Below are 21,663 nucleotides of genomic sequence, written 5' to 3'. Positions count from 1 at the left end.
TTCCGATGGGGCAACCAATCAGCGGCAAGCGAGGTTTGTTTGTAAACACTGAAACCGTCTATAGCCTCAGAATTTGGTGTCTCAACCCCTTTTAGTTTGAGCGTCTCTATACCATGGAAATGTTCAGGTAGAAATTGTAAACTGTAGTATGTCTAGGTTTTTTTAACCAGTGCTCCTGATTCAGGGTTGAAGCCTTCTTCCCTTTCTGCCTCTCCTTGATTTTAATAAGCTAGATAAAATAGTTCAATGGTGCAAAGGATCTGAAAAATCGGAACTGCATTTTTGGGCTGTAAAAAATGTGTTGACCTCTTTGCTGTGCATCTATTTTAGATGGGCATTTTATGTTTCTATAGATTATTGCCAGCAGCTTAAGTGCCGTCGCTTGTGTGACTTAAGTGATTTCTTGTTGCGAGCTCGTGTAATGGTTGAGAACTTTCAGATTCTGCATGGTGACTTCAAGACTCTTGCCTTGTCTCTTGATCCAGCAGCCTTTGACACCAGCATGTGAGCACGTTTTGTTTTTATGCATGATTGGTATGATTGTAGAGGGTATACTAAAAGTTTCTTTTTACAGCAAAAAGCTAAACAAAACCTATGAGGAGGGTGTCCTGAAAGAAGGTGACCTGGATGAGCGGATCTTTCTTGATGACAATGCCCAGGAACGAATAGGTACACCACGACACACCTTGGACTCTGTGCAGCGAGAGTTGCGAATGTGCCAAGCTGACACCGTAGTCAAGGTATGGCATTCTGTTTCCATCCTGCTATGCTATGCTATGCCTATTGTGAGAGCACCACGTGACACTTGCATTAACAGTTTATGGGGTGTTCTTAGAGCAGACATTTTTCACTGTTTCAGTGAAAAATACTAGATTGCAGAATCTTTCATGTTGGCATGAACATAATGCTAAAAAAAGTTTAACAGTATTGTAGCCATTTATGTAGCGTTGATGCAGTGAGCTAGGAGAGCCTCTTCCCTCTAATCAATATAGTATCTGATGCAAGGAAGGAACTGAAACATAGTTTCCCTCCAGCAGCTGGTGGAGGTTCCCCAGCTCCTGACACCCTTGACAGGCCGTAGCAATCTGCACAACCGTGAAGCCATCAATCGGAGCCCAGTGTCAACTGCTACTCAGTGTGCGAGCAAGTTGCAGGCTCTTTTGGCTGGCTGCAAAAATGCCCCAAGCAAGGAGCTACAGGCTCTCTTCAGGTATGTACTGCAGGGCCGTCACTTTCATTTTTAAGTTATGTAGGTTGGCAGAGGGTTAGGGCACAATTCTTCTAGGCTTATCACTTGCTGAATGTTAAGTAAGACCAGATGGAATGGAAAAACTTTATTGAGGTCCTTTGGAACGTGCACTAGCACGTAGCGGGCTGCTCCCACGTCGGGACAGAAAGGCTTAGCCTCTCCGCCACGTCGCGGGCCCGTTGGACTGCCCATAGTTATGCTTCAAAATCCGGACTGCGTAGAGCAGCCTCCCACTTGGATGACGTAACGGCTTCGTCACCCCGTAATGTAAGACCAGATAGCGCACTTTTATAATCATGTTTATATTCGGGTTTCTGTGCACTGACCCAGAATGACCCAAGTACGGGAAATACATTGAAATCCATCATGTCAAGCTGTCTTGGTTCGAAATAGGAGGGGGGAAAGAACTTTGAACTTTATTTGCTCTTATAAAATTCAATCTATTGCTGGGAAATTAATGAAAATAGATTTGAAAGATTACTTAATCAGTTTTAACTGAATCAGTTTTAACTGATTAAGTGTTTCTCTTTAGTGTCCTTTTAACATGTACAGTAGCTTTTATTCGGGCTTATTCAAAGCTTAGTGGAAGGCAGCATGACATGCATGGCCACATATGTGTCTTGCATGCCATGTGTGAGTGCTGAGAGGAGACCCTCTACAGACAAATATCTTGTAAAATATTTCATGAGCTTTCATGGTCGTTTTATGCCTAAATGAAAAAAAAAAGAAGTAGAAGTGGGCAAGTATAAACTTTCTCGAATACAAACAGTAGATATCGAATAGTCAAACACAGACGCATATATTTATAGCAGCAATATTTACTTCGGTATAATTAGGTACCGTGCTTGTACCGAGACAGCTAACAATCCGTGAAAAAGGATAAGTTTTAAACCCAATATTACTTATTGCCATTAAAAAAACTGCACGAATTGCCTCTTCATAACTTTCGAGCTTGGTTGCAGACAAGCTTTCCGAGCAAGAATGGTGGCTGTGTGACTAGCTTTCAAAAAACGGAGAATCAATGGTTGCGGTACAAAACGAACAGAACTTGTTAAAAAAAGCAAGAAAGAAGCTGCTGGCACTTCTGTGTCGTAAACATCTGTAGAAGGGCCTGTTACAAGGAAAACATCACAGGTTTTAGCATATAATTAAAAGATAAAACTGTGCCATGACTATACTGCCAAAACAATAAATGATAGACAAGCAAAAATCACAGGTTGTCATGTAGGCTTCCACCATGAAACCGAAAAGAAAGCTTTCATTACCCACTATGTTTCTGCATTGTTTAAAAAACTTTTGTCGTCTCACTTCTGATAATTTGCAATACTTTGTTTAGCAGATGGAGAACAGTAATCAGACTTTAACATTCGGATGTTGCGAAATAATTGGTTAGTTTTGACTTCTTGAAAATACCAAATAGTTCCTTTTTGAATATGAATACGAATAGTTAGTGCGTAGTATTTGATTCGTATTTAAAAATTTTGAATATTTGCCAACACCTAAAAAAAATTAAATTATGGGGTTATGTGCCAAAACCATAATCTGATTATGAGGCACGCCGTTGTGGGAGACTCTGGAAATCGTTGTGGGGGACTCTGGAAATTTGGACCACTTGAGGTTCTTTAACGTGCACCTGAATCTAAGTACATGAGTGTTTTCGCATTTCGCCCTCATCGAAATGCGGCTGCTGTGGCCGGGATTCGATCCTGCGACCTTGTGCTCAGCAGCCCAACACCATAGCCACTGAGCAACCATGGCGGGTACCCAAAGAAAAGGACTTTGCACTGGTTGTATACTGCATGTAGCCAATTTGCAGTGATTTATCGTTCCTACAAAATTAGCTGTTGGTAAAGTGTGCTGCTAATCAACAAGCTTAAACGGTGAACTTGGACTGAATGTACACAAAGCGGTGTTGTGAAGTATCTGACATGTAAATGTTCTTACATGGAAAAAATAGCACAGGAAAATTAATGGCTACTGTATCATTGATTGGTTTCAAGGTCATTGGTATTCACTCTTACCATGCTCACTGGGCTACTGCTGGTTTAAGATGCATGCAATCAGTGCATATCTCTTATTTGTCACAAGTAGCATTTTGCTTGTTTTTTGGGAAGTGGCATCCAAATACATAGCATAAGCATACACAAGCTTATTGGCAAATGTCTTGATAAAGGAGGCTAGGTAGGTGTTTTTGCTGAGTTAATTGGTTGAAGGATCATTTACATCACTGCTACACATTTGTCACTTAGTATGTAGTTGAAGTTTACTCACTTTGAGGCAATTTGAGCATGTTTGAACTGCTCACAGTGTCACGAAGCACTGAAGAAATACCTGCATCACAGTTACAGGGAAGCACACATTGTTTGCACATATGTGCGGCACTAGTACAGATGGCAGAACTATGGACACTTTGCGCAGAGGCAGAAGTGTGAGCTGAGGGTTGAATATTGCTAGTTGAAAAAGTGGACACATTCTGTCCCCAGGCTTCACGTGTGGGTTGGTGAAACTTTGCTTTTCCAGTGCGGTTCGTTCATTTATAGTGCTTCGGACATTATTTTGGGTGTTTTCAGTCTGCTTGTGAACTGCTTCTCTTTCTTAGGAGGGCGTTTTCATAGGGATTACTAAAATTTCGGGGGCTGTTTTGGCATTGGAAGGCCCTCTCTGAATATGATATTTATGCATTGTTGCATGAAATTGCATCAATGCAGAGCCTTGACAAAGGGAGCAAAGAGCATTGTACTTGACTGATTGCAATATCCTTTCAGTGTCACGCTTGAGCTTTATACCATATTTTTAACATGTTTCTTTGAAATCTTTCTAGGCATTACTGTAGTGTATAGGCAGTGATTACTGCAGTGGACGGGGGTGATCTGCCACTGAACATCAGTCGTGGGTGTATCTCTTGCTGTTATGGGCATATTTTAACAACATGGATGAGTTGTACGTTGCACCAGATTGCGGTAGTTTCTGTGCATTAACTTGTCTGAATTCATTTGATGGATTTATCTAGGTGTCCTATTTTACTCCATGGACTCACTTGAGATGTAAGGTTCTGCTGCTTGTTTTTCTTGTAGGGAATAACTCTTATGTGTCAATTGCTGTTTTAATAGAGTTGATTTATGTAATTTGTTCAGCACACTTGATCCTTCTCTGGAAGCCATTGTCTTGGAGACTGTGAAGTCAATGGGGGATGCCTTCTGTACCGCATATGCCCAGGTAAGCAGGTGTTCTCTTCATGCGCATTTGTGTCAATCGGCATTGATCAGTGTTTGATGTGGGGCTCTCCATTCCTTTCGAGTTCTTTTCTGAAAAGCAGAGATTTTTCTTGCACCTGAAGCGGCTGGGTGGTTCCATTCAATTCTTTAACTTCTAGCGTATAAAATACTGTACCTAGCAGGGTAAGTACTAGATGAGCCCGTAAGCCTCTATACATATAGCATGTGAATCCACCTAGATTGAATTGTGATGCCTTGAACCTGTGTACAGCACACTTGGAAAATACATGTTAATGTGGCATGGCAACATATGGTCCAACCTCTTGTGTACAAAAATATTCAGGGGATGAAACGTGCTCGAAACATATACAGCACATTGGTCAGCCTTATTCTTCTGACCTCTTCGGTGCTGAATATCTCAAAGGTATTTAGTGTATGCAGTCTTTCCTCATGTAGTACATTATTAGAGTCGGTGTTCCCCCAACCTCACTATTTTGTTTTCTTTTCAGCCTGCATCTGACCAGCGAGGTACCAGTGCACATATGGATTTTGCTCGGAAACGACTGCAGTTAGGAGAGACATTGTTCTACAAGGCATTTGAAAATATTCTCAACATTGAAATGAAGCAGAAAAGGCCAAATAATGCAGACCTTGCAGTGAGTGGTTTTGGATGTCTGTGTCTTATGTGCGGCTCTTCACTTTTGTGCAGCCGTACTTATGAAGGAGGTAGCTATAGTCACCGACAAGCTAAAACTGCAGTGGCAATACACCACCCACAAAGACAATTTTTATATGTAGGCCTGCCTTTGCTCCTGCTTACAATACACATACTACCATATGCAGTATTTGAACCAAGACCTTGGCCTCGGCCTTGGTTGAAGTACTACCGTGGTGCAAGTGTTCTGGGAAGAAGGGCTTGTTTGTGAGATACATGGTGTGTCAATATGACAGGGAACTCCTGGTTTGCGTTAGAAATAATAATTTTTCTTGTTCCTGCGAAGAATCCGTGAGGGAGACTGTAATATGAGAACTATATAGCAAATTGCTGTGAGTGAGTTTTTGTTTTACACTTTTCCAGGAATCACTGTTTGATTGCAGGCCTTTCGTTTCCCTTTCTTTTTCGAGTGTAGAAACTGTATTCTCCGCGAGACTGAGCTACAGCTGGCAGCACCGCCACTGCGTTAGTATGGATAAGCGGTCGGCGGCACACATTGAAATACACAGTCGAATCTCGATAATTCGAACTCGAAGGGGCCCGAAAATTTGTTCGAATTAAAAGAAGTTTGAATGAAAAGAAGGAGGCATTTTTGAAGTATTCGTGCACCATAGCACGATGCACGAACGGTGAGAGTCGTGAAAAATCGCGGCGCGCAAGCGCATAGCAAGCGAGGGCCACGAAACTGCCAACGCCGACTAACGCTCGCTTCCCGATAACGGCAGAAAACGAAGCTTCAGGGAGCAGGCGGCGCCGGCACACGGGTGTGTGCGGAGACCGTCGAAGGTGAGGGAGGAGGGCGGCAGGGAATCGGATTTGGCCTCTGCAACTCCGACGCTTCGGTAGCTTCCCTCGCCCTCCCCCTCAACTCTCTCGTAGCTCTGTCACCTTCGACTGTCTCCGTGCGCGCCCGCCGCCGTGCTGGCGCCGGCTAAGCCCGCTCCTAAGTTTCGTTTTCTGCTGTTATTGGGAAGCGAGCGTTCGCCGGCGTAAGTAGTTTCGTTGGCCGGACTGCGCCTCCGCCGCTGCTTCCCTCTGCGCTGCAGCCGCAGCGTGCAAGGTCAACATGTGACTAGAAAATAGAGGAAGCATAAAGGAGAAGGGTTCACTGCCATTTTCTCCGCGTGGTTGAGACGTCGGCACTCGAGTGTACTAGAATACGGTTGTCTAGAACACTCTAGTTGGCACGTACACGCATGTGCCGGCGTGATGCAGAAACGGTGACGTTGCAATTTGAAAGAGGGTGAAATTTCTGCTGTGGGTTCTTTTTTCCCCCTTCCGTCGCGCGCGGCATTGAGGGGTCTCTCCTGAGCTTTTGCTCTATGGCGGTGTCGGAGCAATGCCGGTCGGAGGCGCCACTGCGTGACTTGGCGCGCTGCTAAGAGCATTGTCCGTGCGCGGTATGTTCGAATTACTGGGCGTTTTCGCCGATTGGAATACATGCAAGTTTGACCGGCAATAAACCGGCAGTTCGAATTAACGAGATTCGACTATACACTGCGGCGCTTTGCTGTGAACGATTTGGCCCGATTTTATGGTAATGAAACGCACTGACTCCACTAAACTGATTGGGAGGTGCGTTTATTATGCGGGGTAAATTTTATGGGAACTTCTTCGAAACGGCAAAAATTGAAAAGTACAATGGTAGTGATTTGGAAAATGCATTAGGTAACTTATCATTGCAGTAAAAGTGCACATATACTATTTGCAAACCGTAACAGCGTTGTTATTGCACTTCACTCCACATCGGAACCACCAGACCTGTCGTCTTGGTCGCTGGCCGCTTTATCCACATCGTGGATCCACAACAGCTCGTCCTCGCAGCCGCTTCCGGCCGTCTGCCGTTATTGCAAGCATCACGTTGAAGCGCTGCTTTTCAGCACCTGTTGTTGTGACAACCACGCTGCGTGTGTCCCTTTCCTTGACTGTCCTGCTCATCGTCATGTCAAAGTTTATCGGTGCCTGATAAGCTCTCTGTCCCGCAATAGGCATATAGCTCTACTTGGGGCCCATTGCACACAGAAAAACCAAAGATGGGCACAAAAACAAGCAACAGACACGCGAATTCGACACTATGCCAGCTCACTATGCCATCGAAGTGCCGGCCACTCCAGCCACCCCTTCTGCACTTGGACTCTCCCGTGTGCCGCGCCCCCGTGCCTGGCTACGCATTGCGCACGCGCTCTCTGCAATTTTGTTCGAGTAAAGTATGTAAACTGCGTAAGGTAACTGTTGCAGAGAGCCAGCTACGGCTTTTCTCTCTCTAGAGTCTGCAAGGTGCCTTTGCGCAGGGACTGGTGGCAAAGTTCTGGTGAGAACAGGCTGAGCGTTATCATGGTTGCTGTTTCCGTCAGCTACCGTGATAACACGCAGCCTGTTCTTACCGCATGCTTACCGCCAGTGTTCTCTTGTCAAGGCTTTGCCATCAGCTTCTCAGTCATCAAACCCACTGCTCCTGCCGGTGTGCTGCCACGGCATGTTTGCCGCTAGCGTGGATGTGTAGCCTACAGAAGTTAGCTGCAGCATTTTGTTTACGTGATCTCGGCATTCTCACGTGGCACCATTATTAAGTATTCCCAACGCAGCGATGGGCATTGAGATTAAGTGCGCTTGCTTTAAGCACATGTGCGAGAGTAAAGGATTCTAGTCTCCCGGAAAACTACAGCGCGGCCGTTTGATTGTGGGACTGCACAGTAGCAAAGATTGGGGTGCATTCATTACACGAGGAAAAAAAAAACTGATTTTTCACGATGAATCTGGGGGTGTGTTCATTATGCGAGTAAATTCGGTATATGTTGCCCTCCAATGCCACATCCTCGCACGCAATGCACTGAAAAATTCTTATTACTTGAAAGAAGCACAACTGCCATTCAATGGGATGCGGGCACTCAGCCAAACAACATGCTTTTCGGCACTTCCTTCGGGTTTTTGTGCATGTGTCGCTGGCGTTCCGCCTGCTCTGCTAAAATTGTTGTGCAACTTAAGGGGCGACCTGGGTTCCGCATAAAACACTTTTGTTATTGACTCTAGACACATGAAATTTTCAGGTAATATTCAACCTTGTGTGCTGATTACAAATATGCAGTTAGTTTTTTTTTTTCAAGTGAAAAAGCATCTTGACCCCCCCAGGTCCCCCCCCCCCCCCCCCAAAAAAAAAAAAAAAAAAAAAACAGTTCCAATTATTTATGTGTTATAAATTTGGGGTGTGACTTGCCAAAAATGTACTGCACCAAGAGAGATAAAATTAAGCAGGTATCTTCCTGAACGTTCAAAGAGTGCAAGTTTGCATTTTAATGTTTATAACTGTATTTTAGCTGAAGTTATAAAATTCTAGAGTTGCAACTTTGCAAATGTTAATTTTATTGGAGATTTCTACAAGATTTCAAAATGTTGCAGTGTCCTAAAACACTATATCATAGCTTTTGTGCACTCTCTGACTCTCTAGCATTCAGGCAAAAATAAATTAAGAGAATTTAATGAGTAACAGTGGACAGTGCTGCTCCCAAAATTTTAACTTGGAAAAATATTTTTTTGAGAAAATTGCAAAAGGTTAGATTGCAAAAATGTCATTTTATGCTACAAAACCAGGTAGTTTTCTTCTGAAGCAGCATTGAAGGCTCGTTTTGGCAGGAAAGCAAGCTGCAAACATGCTCTTTCATACAAGACCGAGATGGCCTGGCTATGATAGACGGTTTTGGAATGGCGAATGACCAAAAAATGGGTCATGTCAGCACTTTCATGGACAAAACTGAACGTTTCATTGGAGAAATACAGTGTTTTCATCCTCAACGATGTGTCATTTTTTTGCCAACAGGTGCGCCCTGGTTTGGGGATTAGAAAAATAATAAAAATGAGAACTTTGAATTTTTTCTCGCCAGGACCCATGTGCCCCCTTAATTATTACTGCATTCTCTGCGAATGTCTTACTGGTTATAAAAAAGTCGGCATCCCTGCAGAATAAAGTTAAAGTAGCAAGGTAATGTGCACTTTACATAACGAATATTAGGCATACATCTCCCTTTCCTTTTTTAAATTAAAATGCAAACAGCTAATGAGTTCAATTAAACAAGCCAGGCCACTGTGAGTGACCGCACATTAGCAGGATCGCCAGATTGCTTCAGAGAATATTTTTGTCGCAGTGGCACTAAAACGCGTAATTTAAGCGCTATGCTGCCCTTGCATAGTTATGCGCGAAGTTGTAAGTACTTATTTGACCTTTGGGGGTGCATCACCTTGGCTGAAATTACCAGAAATGATTTGGAATTGTTTTCTTAAAACAGACAAGCTGGATTGTGGAACAGCTTCTGTTCATTGCTATAAGACCAAGGGAAACTGGTGGTGCTGTGTCTTTCAATTTTTTTCTACTGTGTGGTTTGCATGTTGTGTTAAAAGGATTTTTGTGCGAATATTGCCAATTGATTTCTGTCAAGCAGCTTCCACGTAGAAGCGTCTGCATATTCACGTCAGGGGTGGTACAGCTGCATCAATTGCACTGATTGTGCTGCATTTGAGTCTAAAAGCGACTACCAAGTACAAGTGTTTAGGCCAGTTTTGGAGGGTAAGGGCAGCAAGGTAAATAGCCTGGGATTCCTGATATCCTCAGGATATCAGGAGTCGCCACAGTCGTTGAGCATCGCACCACTCCAGCCTGCGTTCCGCTGCATTCACATGCGATAATGAACAATGGTATTAGCATGTCCACTAACTCGTGTTCATGTTTTTTGGGAACCTATGAGTTTCTTCATACTTATCTGGCTGGTAGACCAAACACGCTGTGCTGGCTCGGTCATCCGCTCTAACCCTGCATCAGGAGACACCTGTTAACACTCACTCAATGTGTTTATTTTATATGTGCGACGTTTTTGCTTACGGTGGTGTGAGTGCACATTGTCAAAAGGAAATTTGACAGCTTTGAATGGGCTCTGCGTCGCTTATGAGGAACACTGTAGCAGTGCACAAGTTCTATTTCAGACTAAGGACATTTCGTGTAAATCATTTTAAGCACCCATGTTCGAAGAATGTTACTGCTTTTGTCGAATGCTAATATTTTCTCGCCAGATGCTCTAGGTACTAGTAGCACCACAGGGACAATAAAGAGGTTTATATAATGAGAGTCTCTTTGATACAAACTGCTATTTCTGAGTTACTGCATTGCAACTGCGTTAAACACAGTTAAAACAAGTTGGTAGAGGCTTCGCAGCAATTAATTTTTTTTTTTTTTCATGTGGTGGCCGTGACGTCTATATCATTAAGCCATAAAAATAACATGCTGAATGTGGAAACCAAACAGAAAGGAGCGAAGTGCATGAACCTGTTTATGCCAATCGAGACTGATAATGCGCGTAAGAATTGGCACTGCAAACATGACTGGTTTGATTGCGTACTGCAAATGTTGGCTGTGGTTAGTCACTGGCATGCGCTGGTGATGCCGATATGGAGATTCAGTACAGCAGCAAGCGTGCCCAGTCATTCACAGTGCGAATGTCAAAGCTACTCTGGCGCCATCTCGTAGTCATCGTCGCTGCACCCTCCTCTCTGCTTTCCTCCTCAATTCTTTCATCCCCTGCTGCGATCTGCAATCACTTTCATCTTTTGCTCTGCTTGTTCACTCGGTTATGCTGATGCTTGCCGTAGAAACGGCTGCTCTAAAAATAGTGAGCAAGAGAGACAGAAGAAAAAAATGCCAGTGCGTTCGCCATAGCTTTCGACTGGAATTTCAGTTCGTGTTTAGGCGTCATACTGCTGCAATATGAAACAGGAATGCAGAAACAGGTATTTTGTCCAAAACCATAAATTGCGCTCACTTTCTTCATTAAGCTCCATATTTGGAGTGTTCTGCTCCAAATGAACCGCTGCCAATTAAAAATTTGCGGCTCTACAAAATGTTCACCCCCCCCCCCCCCCCCCAGTATTGTGCTCCAAATTCAAAATATGCTGCTCCAACACTAAGATTTTTCTGCTCCAGAAATTACTACAAAAGCGGTTACAGCTGTCCCACCCCTGTCATGGGTCAGCAATAGCATAGGTGCTGGTTGACAAAGCTTTATTGCATTCACTCAAAAACATTTTGTTTTATACAGTATATAGTGGAATCTCGATGATACGATCACGGCTAATACGAATTTCCGGATGATACGAATTTTTCTTAGGTCCCGGCTGAGCCCCATTACTGTGCAACGTTCTAGAGAACGGTTACTATAAATCGACTTTTGACCCGCGTCAGTTGATACGAATAAACGCAGTCCCACCGGCGGCCGCGAAAGAGAACAGCGCACAGTCACGCGCTTTCTCTCTTTCTCTTTTGGTGCGGAGGCGCGGTTGCGGCGCCGGACAGCGCGGAGGCCGCGACTGGGCACGAAGAGTTTGAAGCGGTGGCGCTTTTGTTGCTTTAGTGCTTTTCCTTTTGCATGGGGCGTGGGAAAGCGCGGCCGCCGCAGCGAGCGAAGGTTCGTGCGGTCTATCGCTTCAACAGAAACTAAGCGGCGTAAGGGCACAGTGCTTGCAAAGGTCAGAGCTGTGTGGAGATCACTTTCAAGATACGGTGTGCGCGACAACACGGACAGCCGGCACAGGCGCAAATACAAGAACGCATTTGTTGGCAGAGTAGAAGCCGCCCTCCCTCCCTCGCTTACTTTGCGCTTTGCTCCTTTCGCGTGGGAGATTGCGTCGCTAGTTACCCTTGCGCCCAGTTGCAAGATACGCATTTGGTGCCGCAGCCACAGCGTCGCCCCCCCTTCCCCCCCTCTTTCCCATACCCCCACGGCCTTTCGCGCGACGAAAATCACGTTCGCTCTCCGTGAAGGCGCGCGCTTTCACTCGCATATACGGCGCACGGGGACGATTTTATCGCCCTTGGACTCATGCTCCATGTCTCATGCTCTTCCTCCGCATCGCCGTCGTTGATCTCCTCTCCCATCGGTGGGCTCACCTCGTTGAGAAGCGTACTCGCTGCCGCCCTTGTTGGCGAGATTTTCCCGCAGAAGCCGCATTATAACCAGTATTTCGTCTCGCGCGACTGCACTGTAAGCGGTATGCGTATACATGGAGTTCTATGGGAGGGTAAACGGGAGTCGGGAAAGGCCGCGTTGTAGCCAGTTCTGCACTATAAACGGTTACGTTATAAGTGGTCTATACTGTAAATGCTCTTTACGTGCGTGTGCCTGAGTGAGTTCACCTCTGACTCTTTAATTTGGTTAGTTTTAATTGTGTTTCGAAGATACGAATTTCGCCTAATACGAATATTTTTCGTGACCCCGTGAGATTCATATCATCGAGATTCCACTGTATTTAAAAAAAGATTAATATTAGTCAACGTAATATTGACATGATTTTTAAGGTGTGAAGTTAGAGGCTTTAATGATTAAGTGCTGTGGACCTAGGCAGTGTAGTGTTCCTTTAATGTGGTTTTTCTATTTTTTAAAGCGAAAGTTTCTTTGCCTACCTTCTTGGGATTTGATGTGGGTCTTGTTCTCACCAAGTGGGCTCAGTGGGGATTTAACACAAGTGGTTGCTCAAAAAAACTAATTGTGTCCAATGGTGGAATTTTAACCAAGGTTTCCAAGCACAATAGCCCGATGGTTCCGCATGCTTATAGTTCTCGGCTTTACCACTCTTTGCTCGTGGTAGCTAGTGCTTTGAGACGATTGAAATGTGCCTTGCTGCATACACGTGCGAGTTCATCCATAGGTGCTTCTATAAATCATCTTGACTTGTGAATGCACTCTGAAGAATCGCAGGGCCACAGTAGTGTGTCGCAGACACTGGTGGAAACGAACACATGGCGCTGGATATTTCAATGGCTCAGGATTACTTGCCTTTATTACTCTTTTTCGCTTGTGGTAGCTAGCACTTGGAGACAATAGGAATGCTCATTTGCTCTAGTAAGGTGATAAATATTAAGTTATGAGACCAAATGATTCTTTGCTTACATTGATTCCCACGATGCATGGGATCTGCATAATTTTTTTTTTTTTTGTTTGTCAGCCTGGAATTCACGACATGCAACAAAGGAAAAAAGATAGTGCTGCAAAAAACTATTTGCCCTGAGGTTGGCCTAGAGTTGGCAACACTGTCACCACATTAGTGTGAATTGGAGTGTGGCAACACCCATTGAAATGCATTCGCACTCAGCGACGCAGTCAATTTCGGCACTTCCTTCGTGCTTGTTGTGTATGCTCAGCTTGCATTCTACATAATCAGTTCACATTGTGCAATTTAACTAAGACTGCATTTTCAGCTAATCTTGTACTGGTATGCAAATACACCGGTATTATACAACAAAGTTAATTGCTTGTATGCTTGCATCTGCGTATGTTCATTTTTTAGTGAAATGCGGAGTTCAGAATACAGTTTCTGAGTTTAGTTAAACACGCTGTCACTGTGAGTGGACTGCATATTAACAGGGTTGCCAGGTTGTTTCACAGGCAGTTTTTTGTTATAGCAGTAACAGTAAAAAAACAATTTTTAAGCACGAAGGTGTCTTTACCTGGTTAGGCACACAATGGCGCTAAAAAACTTTGGTGATTAACATGTTCACTTCAGCAGCCGTTTTGGAAGTCCCAATTCCTGTGCATCGTGACCCACCAGTAAGTCGCTTGTTATGTCCCTCTGGTGGGTCGTGGGTCCCTTGCATCGTGACCCACCTGTGAGTAACCAGGGAGTTGTGGTCCTTTAAAACTTCCTCAAGGTGTAGAGAAATGGCGGCACAAAGCATCAGATGAGGAGCAACAATGATCTTCTCTCTCCATTGATTAATACATGATGTCACTTGTGCACTGCAGGAAAGTCCTGCACAGCCTACAATGTGAGGATAACTGCCATGACCCACGCCGCAGTGAACATGTTTCAAGAGCCATATAGAGTAGCATGCCTTCTTTAATTATGGAGATAATAATGGCCACTGTCTTCTGTCAAGATAATACCACTATTTTCAGCAGTGAAAAAAGATTAATAGCCACAGGCAACTCACTCTTATTTATTTATTTATTTTCGTTCTTTCTCTTTCTTTTTATTCTTTACTCTTATGATGTACTGCATCTAATGATTGCATGTCATACATGTTAACTCTTCGAGGGCCACCGCCGTATATGCACAGCGGCAGAAAGAGATCCCAAGTAGTCATGGCCGAACATGTACGGCAATGACCAAATGTGTGAAAGAAAAAAAGAAATGTATGAGCTGTATCAAGGACGCAGCCGCAGGGGGTGTATGGGCACAACAGTACAGAAATGACATGTTACATGTATTCACACATTAGAAAGCTTTCATGTCTAACTTACGCTAATGGGGTTCTTATGGTCTAATTTTCCTATTGTGCTTGCTCCCTATTCGTAGTGGGCCCATCTGTTTTGCAAAGGCTGTTTGAGCACTAGGGTAAAGAAATGATCCCCCCTACTGGCGGTGTCCGAGACTTAGATGAGCAAGTGTGAAATATCTGCAGTAAATTGTACACTTGTAGGCCGTATAACTTCTGCTGAGCACTCTTTTACTATGGCGTAATGAGCTCTCTCAAACACAATAATTTCTGCTCAGATGGACAAACGTACTGCCGAGCTGTGCCTCTCTGAATGCTGCGAGCGAGACTTCATTTTGTTCCGATTGCATCATGCATGGAGCGCCAACAGCTCCATCTACGCACATGACGCATGCATGATCGAGTAATGGCTTCTTTCCTCTACACAATGATACCCAAATGCTCACAGTAATTAAAAAAATGTTTGTCGCGTTATTGTCTCGGAAAAAAAATTATTTCCCTTTTATTTCTCGAAATACCTTAGGTCACTCTGAAGAATTTAAATCTACAATAAAAAAAAATTGTGCGGGTTCCATGCACTGTGGGAATCAATGTAAGGGAAGCTTTTTATGCTGTTTGTGTTGATTGGCAATAATTGGCGGTGATGTTTATTGCAAATGTTTAAGCTGTTCAGCGTTTAGTGCAATGTGAGAGTGGTGAGTTGATGTTAAACGTTACCTTGTGTGCACCACTTATGTTTGTTTACATAGTACACAACACACTGCGAGACGTGTTTGCTTGAGCCATTGTTGTATGCCATTGTTCGTTGCCTGTGAGAAGATCAGCACTATCATTGCCTCGCATGCTGCATCGCATCAATGCAGAATCGTTAAACTTTAATTAAATTAGGTGGCTTTACATGCCAAACTCGCAATCTGGTTGTAAGGCACGCGGTAGTGGGGACAACGGATTAATTTTGACCACCTTGGATTCTTTAACATGCACCTAAATCAAATTACACGAGCATGTTTGCATTTCACCCCCATCGAAATGCGGCTGCCAGGGTCAGGATTGAACCCGTGGCCTTTAGCAACGCCGTAGCCACAAAACTACTGTGGTGGGCACAGAAGTGTTCATTTGATGGGCAGCCGCTTCTGTAGTGTCATCTAGACACTGCAGTGCTTTACCGTGGCTTTGCGTCTGCACATCCTGGGTCAGTTGCCTGCTTGACAAATTTGCACGATGTTAATTTTTCAGAAATAGCAGCATACCACACCTTGAATTTAAATTTAATCAGTTTGTCCACAACTGCTGCCGGTATCTAGTAATAGCGTTTCTCTACTTTCTTACGTCGCCTAGGCGACTCCCTGTCCCGCACTCCCCCCATGTATGCAAGCTGCCACTGAGCGAAGAGTGGCAAGGCTGTTATTCACTCGCTTCGTGACTGCGTCGGTTCTACCCATTCTACCCATTCTCTGCCTTCTCTCTCTGCCTCCTCTCTACCCATCTATCTACCTTCCCTCTGGACTGCTGCGCGTTAGTTCAAAGGTAAGCGCTGCAGCTTCTGCAATGCTTTTTGTGGGGGCCTCTCGGATAATCGGATAATTGCGACAATCTAGAGGGTATTGTGGCGATGCACTAGAAAGGTTCAAACGAGTTTCTTGCATCACCTTTCCTCTCTGCAGTGGACCTGCAATGTATATACATGCTCTGAACCCCCCCCCCCCCCCCCCATGTGGTGTTTGCCAGACAGCAACAGCAGCAGTGGAAACGTCGAAGGAAGAGGCAAAGAAAGCTTCGTTTTAAAGACTGATCCTGGGGGCATGCATATCGTGAAAAAAAATTGACTTTAAAGGGTTGATGCGATACTATTTCATTTCGACTGCCATTTTTAGCATAATTTATGTAACACAATGAATCCTCTGTAATGATATTGGAACCACATTCTCTAAATTCAGCAAAGGGATTGAGGTCGTACTGCACCCTAGCTCTAGTTTTGTAGCCTGTAAACATCAAATTATTGAACTATAAGTGTAAGATCAAGCGCATCAAGCAAAACATGAGTGTTTTTTCCTACTGATGAGCGATTTTCACACCACCTGATAAGTGTTTTGTGGTTTCACAAGGATTTTGGAACATTGAACATGTTGCAGTAAGGTGTCGCTAAAATATTGTATTGACGTCCTGCAGTAACGACATCATTCATTGAGTGCTTTACAGTGTGAGGTTCTTAAAGCACAAAGAAGCAGTGTAACTAATAATTGCGCGCAACTGAGTATGCAATCACACAGCATGCACTGAACACAGGCAGTCAGAACTTACACAAAACAGGGAGTTAAAGTGTCAGCTAGAAAAAACCAAATACAAAACGATTTTTTTGAAGTGACTGATATTATAGGAACCAAGGTAAGGCAAATGCTTCAGCACGGTTGTTAGCAAACATGCACAAGGACGGTGCATGACAAATCGTTTCTATTCATCGTCAAAAAATTAAAACTTGCAGGTGTGCTTTATGGGTTTCTCATGCTTGTCATGCCAAGGATTAAATTGTGTACCCTGTGTGCCTCAAAATGTATCATCAGAGCTAAAGAGTTCGTAATAATTTTTCTCATTTGGCACAACACTAATGCGTTTTATTTCTCGTTTTTTCTACTTTAAAGGCACACCTAAGTCACAGCGTCTTCCAGCAGTCACTTTTTGCATGCTGCTTGGAGATCGTGATGTTCTGCTACAACTCGCAACGGTAATTGTTTTCTTCATTCATTTGCTGATTTGATACCAGGAAAGGAATGTTGGGTTTATGCATGTTGTCCCAGCTAACTTGAGCCAGTGTTTTGAAAAAAAAAAAAAATATACGAAAGCAATGCAGGTGACCTCCATTAATTTGACCTTGACGGGACTGGCGGAATTTATCAAGTTATCTGGCACATAAAAAAAAAAGAAATATTGCTACAGCGTGTTGTATTTGGTCGTTTGAGCGAGGCGTGCTGTGAATCCAATCGGTCAGCGCTGCAACTGCTGCCATAAATATAATCTGTAAATAGTTTCTCGTTTAATTGACTCGTCCTTCTTGTAACGATATAAAAGGGAGAGGCAGAAAAAATATCTAAAGACATTGCTGCCTCATTTGGAATTTTTTATCCAGTTCTAGTGTACCCAGTTTTTATGGGTTCATTGTAGAAAAGAATGTGCACCTAAATCTAACGTGCACCCGATAAACAAAAGAAAACATCTAGCGTGCCTCTGATTTTGACAATCAGGAATATCAAATCATCACATCAAAGGGGAATTTTATTGCACAATAATATGAAAAATGCCTAGTAAGATATATTTGGTCCGATGAATAAGATAAAACCAGGGGTTAATTTTGCAAAACAGAAATTTTGTAACACCTAATGTCCATCATCGTCAATCTAGAGAGCTTCTTATTGCTGTCTATGGACCACAAAATGTTGCCATCATTGAGGTCCATTTTGTTTGATATTCTGCATTGCTTGAAGCACTATGCTACACTTATAAACAGGATGGTGCCTAACACGTAGGTTAACCACTTCGCCAATTCATCTTGCGAAGCACTGAAGGAGTGACATGACTGTGTTACCGCTAGCTTAGCATGTAAAACATCTTTTGAATGAGCTTCCATAATTCAAGTCTCAAAGTGCCGCATTGTTGTCGCCATTCTACATGCAAAATTGTTCTGCCACTATCATGTGATGACAGTTGTAGATGCTGGCTCTGACAGTAGACTGTTGCTAATGCTGTGAATGCAGTTTCAGTTTTGTGTCTGATTACAGAATCAAATAAATACTAATCATTAATTGTGATCTGCTGTTTTCATTTAGAAACTTTCCAAATACAGGCCGAAATCGGCACTTTAGGCTGGAGATAACGGTGTCTTTGAAACATTCACTGACCGCTAGCACTGCAAAGGTAGATGCTGCAGCTATTGTGGTAACGATTGGGGCCACTGTTGGGATCAGGCACATGCATGCTGCCCAGCCATGTTTGAATGATCAAGCTAGGGCCAATTTCAGGAATTTAATAATGGAAATTTTGGCTCGTAGAAATGTATCTGTGCCAGAATAGGTGTGATGGTCTTGATTGAATCAACCGAAAACTTAAATTAACTGGTGTAGAATTAACAGAAGTATACTGCATACATATAAGGACCGATGCTGTTTGGTCATCAGCTGTCTTTCGCCACAATAAGTATTTTTATATATTAACTACTACTTTGCTTTTTAGAGTAGAATAATTAAGCAGCAGCCTAACTCTTAAGTTAAAAGCGTTTCATTCTATAGGAAAGTTGTCATTGCGTCATAAAACATTCCATTAAGTTTTCAGCATGCCATGTCCGGTGTAATTACTTTTTTCTTGCTTTACTCCTAGCGCGTGAAATGAGAAAAGTATTGTGTAATTATGTGCCCGTGTGCTGAAACATCAGCAGTCACAACTGTGATTTGAAAGAACTAACGACACTCATTGCCTGACAAATTTTATGAATTGAAAGAGGTTGAACGCTGTGGTTGGCGAAAGTATGTGAGGTCATGTCAAGCCGTGGTTTAGCTGAAAGGAATTGTGTTGGTACCCGTGTGCCGCCCCTGTGCCTGTACTTATTGAATGCAGTTATTTATTTACGGAATTCTTTACTCATGAATTTGGATGCACCAAAAGATAGTGCCAATGCAAGGAAAGCTTGATGTGCAGCAATGCTAGAAGTTGAGACTGCTTCCATTTCTTGCAGCGCAGTGACTGTGACATAGTAAAATTCTTGTCATTTAATGCCTATACAATGTTGATGTATCTTGCTATACAGAGATTTTCCTTGGATCTTGGAAGTCTTCAATTTGATGCCTTACAACTTCTACAAGATCATTGAGCCTTTAATCCGTGCTGAGGAGGGCTTGTGGCGAGAAGTGGTGAAGCACCTTAATCATGTAAGATTATTATTTTGCACCGTGCTTTAAGGAGGCCTTTCTACTGGGTTCTGACAATTGCTTTGTTGTGCAGATCGAGGAGCAAATCCTGGAGTGTCTCTCTTGGAAGGATGACTCACCTCTGTGGGATGCTATTGAGCATTCTGAACAGCCCGTACCTATGTGCAAAGAGGTCTGTTGTGATGTATTCATGCTGTGCTACCCAATGCATTAAGTGAAGTGTAATTGATTGGCTTGGTAAACATGTGCACTAGGAAGTAGGTTATGGTGGGCGGTTAATTATGCATGCTGGGAGAAGCTTCACATACTGATTTTGGACAGTAATGCCACGGATGCTATTTCCGAGGACTAAGTACTGATGCTGCACCTTGTCAATTTCTGTGTTCTTAGGGCAAGTTCGATTGTAGTGAGCTTTTCTTATAGCAAACAATTTTTCTATATTTAAATAATGTAAATTGGTTCAAAGTTAAATTTTGTTCTTGCTTTCTAGAAGCTTGGCATAGCTTTAAAATGCAGAATCTGCATTACATATTGTAACGATGCTATGTTGGCCACTCAGGTATTGCTTCAGCGGCAGATTGAGACGTTCCAGGAAACTGATGGAAATGATATCGGTGAACCACATACGCCTGTTGCCCATTTGCCGCTGAAGGGTCCAAGAGGTGACCAGGATGGTTCCTTATCAAACAGGAAGGGTAAATACCTTTGGGCGTGTTTTCAAGACTTTACCCTTGGCGTGGTCTTGTGATTCTGCATGCTGTCTGTTGCCTGCCAGAAAGATGTTATAATCTGCCTTGATAATGTGTAGTTGCTTATGACATGAATATTGTATTGTGATGTGTCACTTGTTACTTAAGTGCTTGATTTGCTACCATGCTTCTTAACCCCCTTTCATGTTTTTTTTTTTTTTCCCCTCACTGATTTTAAATGAGGACATATTATTCTTCTGAGCCTGCCAGCATTTATCCCCTATATTGGGGCCCTTGTCTCTACATTCTTCTGCATGTTTAAGTTTTTGTGTTGTGTTACAGTAAATAATAACAATAAAAAAAAAACACATTTAGACACTTTAAAGCATATTGTAAAAAACGTCATGGGCACAGCATATGCTGCATTCCAACTATCATGCACCAAGATTTAAAAGTATGCAAATGCCACATAGCTGGACAGAACCAAGGTAATGTTGTTCGCCGTTGCTTGGAGATGCTCAGAATATTTTCTGCTTTCTGCCAAATTACATAATTCAATCCTAAATAATTAAGCTCAAATATTATAATTAGATGAAAAGTGTGAATGAGAAAATTGTAGAGCAGCATGACAAGCTCCCGATAATGCTTTCTGTTGCTTAATACGTGCTACGTAAAAGTATTTATCCGAGCGTGAGAGAAGCCTGCGAATACAAGCAAAATTGCCATGCGACTAGGTGCTCGAGGCACTTTGTGTGTATTCGCGGGCTTCTTTCACGCTCGGGAAAACACTGTTATGTAGCACGTATTGAGCAACAGAAAGCTGTATCGGGAGTTTTTCATGTTGCTCTATCATTTTTTCAGTGACACTTTTCATCTAATTATAATATTTGAGAAGTTGATTAATTAACTGAGACTAATTATGTAATTAGGTGGAATGCAAGCAATAATCTGAGTATCTGCAAGTGACGGCAAACAGCATTACCTTAGTTCTGTCCAGCAACGTGGTATATGCATATTTTGAAATCTTGGTGCATGATATTTGGGACACCCTGTATACATAATCCTTATAGTATTACAGGGTGTTTCAGCTAACTTTAGCCAAGTATTAAAAATACAAACATAGGCGCTATGTGTGTCGTATTAGTGCAGTTTTGTTCTGAGCCGTATGGAGCACGTCATGATATTCTTATCAATCCGCCAAGCTGGGTAATTAACAGATTACTCAATTAACTTTTTAATTATTAACTCTAGCAAAAAATCCTCAATAGAAATGTTGTAGCGCTTGTTCGAAAACATTGGATTATTTCATCTCTGCTAAGATAACTGCCCTGATTAATGTTTTTTCAGCGTTTCTTTAAAGTGTGCGAAATTGAAAAAATACCATGTGACTGCCGGCTAATGTGCCGCACCTTCAGTGCTCTCAAATGTGAGATGAATGAATTAGCAAAAGCTGCTCCACGCACAGAGGTTGTGTACGCAGGCTATCGGTGACTGCGATAGGTGTTAAGTGACAAAAGGGGCGTTACTTTGAAAAAAATGCAACAAAAAAGGGGCCGCCACGTGCGAATGCGATTCAGGACCGGAAGCAGCATTTGACGCAGCGCAGGCATTTTTTCTTTTCTTTTC

The 21,663-nt window shown here is 43.0% G+C and overlaps 1 protein-coding gene across 2 annotated transcripts in view; it reads left to right on the top strand.

Annotated features, from left to right (window-relative positions):
* LOC119432268 (retinoblastoma-like protein 1) overlaps positions 1 to 21,663 on the top strand; it is an 80,249-nt gene that overhangs the window by 17,266 nt on the left and 41,320 nt on the right. For both annotated transcript variants that reach the window (XM_037699491.2, XM_037699492.2), the window contains exons 7-15: positions 440 to 504; positions 575 to 740; positions 1,038 to 1,210; positions 4,384 to 4,465; positions 4,974 to 5,120; positions 17,072 to 17,154; positions 19,228 to 19,348; positions 19,422 to 19,520; positions 19,908 to 20,043. In XM_037699491.2, coding sequence (XP_037555419.1) covers positions 440 to 504; positions 575 to 740; positions 1,038 to 1,210; positions 4,384 to 4,465; positions 4,974 to 5,120; positions 17,072 to 17,154; positions 19,228 to 19,348; positions 19,422 to 19,520; positions 19,908 to 20,043 — 1,072 coding nt within the window. The remainder of the gene's footprint in view (positions 1 to 439; positions 505 to 574; positions 741 to 1,037; positions 1,211 to 4,383; positions 4,466 to 4,973; positions 5,121 to 17,071; positions 17,155 to 19,227; positions 19,349 to 19,421; positions 19,521 to 19,907; positions 20,044 to 21,663) is intronic.

This window comes from Dermacentor silvarum, chromosome 1 (genome assembly GCF_013339745.2).
Source record: "Dermacentor silvarum isolate Dsil-2018 chromosome 1, BIME_Dsil_1.4, whole genome shotgun sequence".
NCBI classification, from domain to species: Eukaryota; Metazoa; Arthropoda; class Arachnida; order Ixodida; family Ixodidae; genus Dermacentor; species Dermacentor silvarum.
This window is presented reverse-complemented; position numbering and strand designations above follow the sequence as displayed.